The sequence below is a fragment of the Pezoporus wallicus genome, unplaced genomic scaffold (assembly GCF_028554395.1).
Source record: "Pezoporus wallicus isolate ANWC-B61680 ecotype Strahan unplaced genomic scaffold, APGP_CSIRO_Pwel_v1 contig_9515, whole genome shotgun sequence".
NCBI lineage: Eukaryota > Metazoa > Chordata > Aves > Psittaciformes > Psittacidae > Pezoporus > Pezoporus wallicus.
Window position 1 is genome coordinate 1 of NW_026638318.1, and position 3,689 is coordinate 3,689.

Here is a 3,689-nt window from a genome sequence, read left to right on the forward strand (position 1 = left end):
CGCTATGGGGCAGGCTGTCGCTCTCTCTATGGGGCGGGCTCTGGGTCTCACCCCTTTCGCCCCCCAGCCTCCCTGATCAGGGGCAACCGCGCCAACTGCGCCCTCTTCTGCTCCAACCTGGACTGGCTCGTGGGGAAGCTCGACCGGCTCGAGGCCTCCTCGGGTGCGAGGGGGACCCCTATGGGGCGGGGTGTGGGGCGCTATGGGGCAGGATATGGGGCGGATGGATGGGGTGGATGGGGGGGTGCTATGGGGCTGGGGGGATAGGGGGCGGATGTGGGGTGGATGTGGGGGGTGCTATGGGGCTGGATAGGGGGCGGAGAGGGGGGCTATGGGGCTGGAGAGGGGGGCTATGGGGCTGGGGGTCTGCTATGGGGCAGGATATGGGGCGGATATGGGGTGGATGTGGGGGTGCTATGGGGCTGGATAGGGGGTGCTATGGGGCAGGATATGGGGTGCTATGGGGCGGGGTGTGGGGCGCTATGGGGTGGATATGGGGTGGATGTGGGGGGTGCTATGGGGCTGGATAGGGGGTGCTATGGGACAGGATATGGGGTGCTATGGGGCGGGGTGTGGGGCGCTATGGGGCAGGATATGGGGTGGATATGGGGGAGGATATGTGGTGCTATGGGGCTGGATATGGGACGTTATGGGGGAGGATATGTGGTGCTATGGGGCTGGATATGGGGTGCTATGGGGCAGGGTGTGGGGCGCTATGGGGCAGGATATGGGGTGGATGTGGGGGCGCTATGGGGCTGGAGAGGGGGTGCTATGCGTCAGGCTGTGGGTCGCTATGGGTCTTTATGGGTCCTATGAGTCTCCATGGGTATTTATGGATCTCTATGGGTGTCTATGGGGTCTCTATGGGTCTCTCTATGGTTCCCTATGGGTCTCTATGTGTCCCTATGGGTCTCTATGGGTCTCTATGTGTCCCTATGGGTCCCAATGGGTCCCTATGGGTCGCTATGGGTCCCAATGGCTCTCTCTATGGGTCGCTATGGGTCCCAATGGCTCTCTCTATGGGTCGCTATGGGTCCCAATGGCTCTCTCTATGGGTCGCTATGGGTCCCTAGGGGCTCTCTCTATGGGTCGCTATGGGTCCCTATGGCTCTCTCTCTGGGTCGCTATGGGTCCCAATGGCTCTCTCTATGGGTCGCTATGGGTCCCAATGGGTCCCTATGTGTCTCTATGGGTCCCAATGGCTCTCTCTATGGGTCGCTATGGGTCCCAATGGCTCTCTCTATGGGTCGCTATGTGTCTCTATGGGTCCCAATGGGTCCCTATGGGTCGCTATGGGTCCCAATGGCTCTCTCTATGGGTCGCTATGGGTCCCAATGGCTCTCTCTATGGGTCGCTATGGGGCAGGCATCCTGGAGGTGCTCTATTGCGTGCTCATCGAGAGCCCCGAGGTGCTCAACATCATCCGGGAGAACCACATCAAGTCCATCATCGCCCTGCTCGACAAGCACGGCCGCAACCACAAGGTGCCGCGCACACGTTAACACACACGTGTTATCCCGTGTTATCCCGTGTTCTCCCGTGTTATCCCGTGTTATCCCGTGTTATCCCGTGTTATCCCGTTATCCCGTGTTCTCCCGTGTTATCCCGTGTTATCCCGTGTTATCCCGTGTTATCCCGTGTTCTCCCGTGTTCTCCCGTGTTATCCCGTGTTATCCCGTGTTATCCCGTGTTATCCCGTGTTATCCCGTTATCCCGTGTTATCCCGTGTTATCCCGTGTTATCCCGTGTTCTCCCGTGTTATCCCGTGTTATCCCGTTATCCCGTGTTATCCCGTGTTATCCCGTGTTATCCCGTGTTATCCCGTGTTATCCCGTTATCCCGTGTTATCCCGTGTTATCCCGTGTTATCCCGTGTTATCCCGTGTTATCCCATGTCGTCCCGTGTTCTCCCGTGTTATCCCGTGTTATCCCGTTATCCCGTGTTATCCTGTTATCCCGTGTTATCCCATGTAGTCCCATGTTATCCCATGTTATCCCATGTCGTCCCATGTTATCCCGTGTTCTCCCATGTTCTCCCATGTTCTCCCATGTTATCCCGTGTTCAGGTCCTGGACATGCTGTGCTCCATGTTGACACACACACGTTAACACACACATGTTATCCCATGTTCTCCCATGTTCACGCGTGTTCAGGTCCTGGACATGCTGTGCTCCATGTTGACACACACACGTTAACACACACACGTTAACACACACACGTTAACACACATGTTATCCCATGTTCTCCCATGTTCACGCGTGTTCAGGTCCTGGACGTGCTGTGCTCCATGTTGACACACACACGTTAACACACACACGTTAACACACATGTTATCCCACGTTAACACACATGTTATCCCATGTTATCCCATGTTCACGCGTGTTCAGGTCCTGGACGTGCTGTGCTCCATGTTGACACACACACGTTAACACACACACGTTAACACACATGTTATCCCACGTTAACACACATGTTATCCCATGTTATCCCATGTTCACGCGTGTTCAGGTCCTGGACGTGCTGTGCTCCATGTTGACACACACACGTTAACACACACACGTTAACACACATGTTATCCCACGTTAACACACATGTTATCCCATGTTATCCCATGTTCACGTGTGTTCAGGTCCTGGACGTGCTGTGCTCCATGTTGACACACACGTTAACACACACACGTTAACACACATGTTATCCCACGTTAACACACATGTTATCCCATGTTATCCCATGTTCACGCGTGTTCAGGTCCTGGACGTGCTGTGCTCCATGTTCACACACACACGTTAACACACACACGTTAACACACATGTTATCCCATGTTAACACACATGTTATCCCATGTTCTCCCATGTTATCCCGTGTTCAGGTCCTGGACGTGCTGTGCTCCATGTTCACACACACACGTTAACACACATGTTATCCCATGTTAACACACATGTTATCCCATGTTATCCCATGTTATCCCGTGTTCAGGTCCTGGACGTGCTGTGCTCCATGTTCACACACACACGTTAACACACATGTTATCCCATGTTAACACACATGTTATCCCATGTTCTCCCATGTTATCCCGTGTTCAGGTCCTGGACGTGCTGTGCTCCATGTTCACACACACACGTTAACACACATGTTATCCCATGTTAACACACATGTTATCCCATGTTAACACACATGTTATCCCATGTTATCCCATGTTCTCCCATGTTATCCCGTGTTCAGGTCCTGGACGTGCTGTGCTCGCTGTGCGTGTGCAACGCCGTTGCCGTGCGCTCCAACCAGAACCTCATCACCGAGAACCTGCTCCCGCGCCGCGACCTCCTCCTGCAGACGGGGCTGGTGGACAGGGTCACCAGGTGGGGGGGGGGGGTATGGGGGCTATGGGGGGTATGGGGGCTATGGGGGGGTATGGGGGGTATGGGGGGTATGGGGGGTATGGGGGGCTATGGGGGGTATGGGGGGTATGGGGGGTATGAGGGCTATGGGGGGATATGGGGGGGTATGGGGGCTATGGGGGGTATGGGGGGTATGGGGGCTATGGGGGCTATGGGGGCTATGGGGGGCTATGGGGGCTATGGGGGCTATGGGGGCTATGGGGGGTATGGGGCTATGGGGGCTATGGGGGGTATGGGGGCTATGGGGCTATGGGGCTATGGGGGCTATGGGGGCTATGGGGGCTATGGGGGGTAT

At 55.8% G+C, this 3,689-nt stretch overlaps 1 protein-coding gene across 1 annotated transcript; it reads left to right on the plus strand.

Moving 5' to 3' along the window:
* Positions 1-54: 54 nt before the first annotated feature.
* On the plus strand, positions 55-3,355 carry LOC130599669 (ryanodine receptor 1-like; the record flags this gene model as incomplete). Its single annotated transcript, XM_057410343.1, has 3 exons — positions 55-163; positions 1,366-1,484; positions 3,222-3,355. Coding segments are annotated over 3 exons (362 nt in total), but the record flags the coding sequence as incomplete, so codon positions are not given.
* Positions 3,356-3,689: the final 334 nt, after the last annotated feature.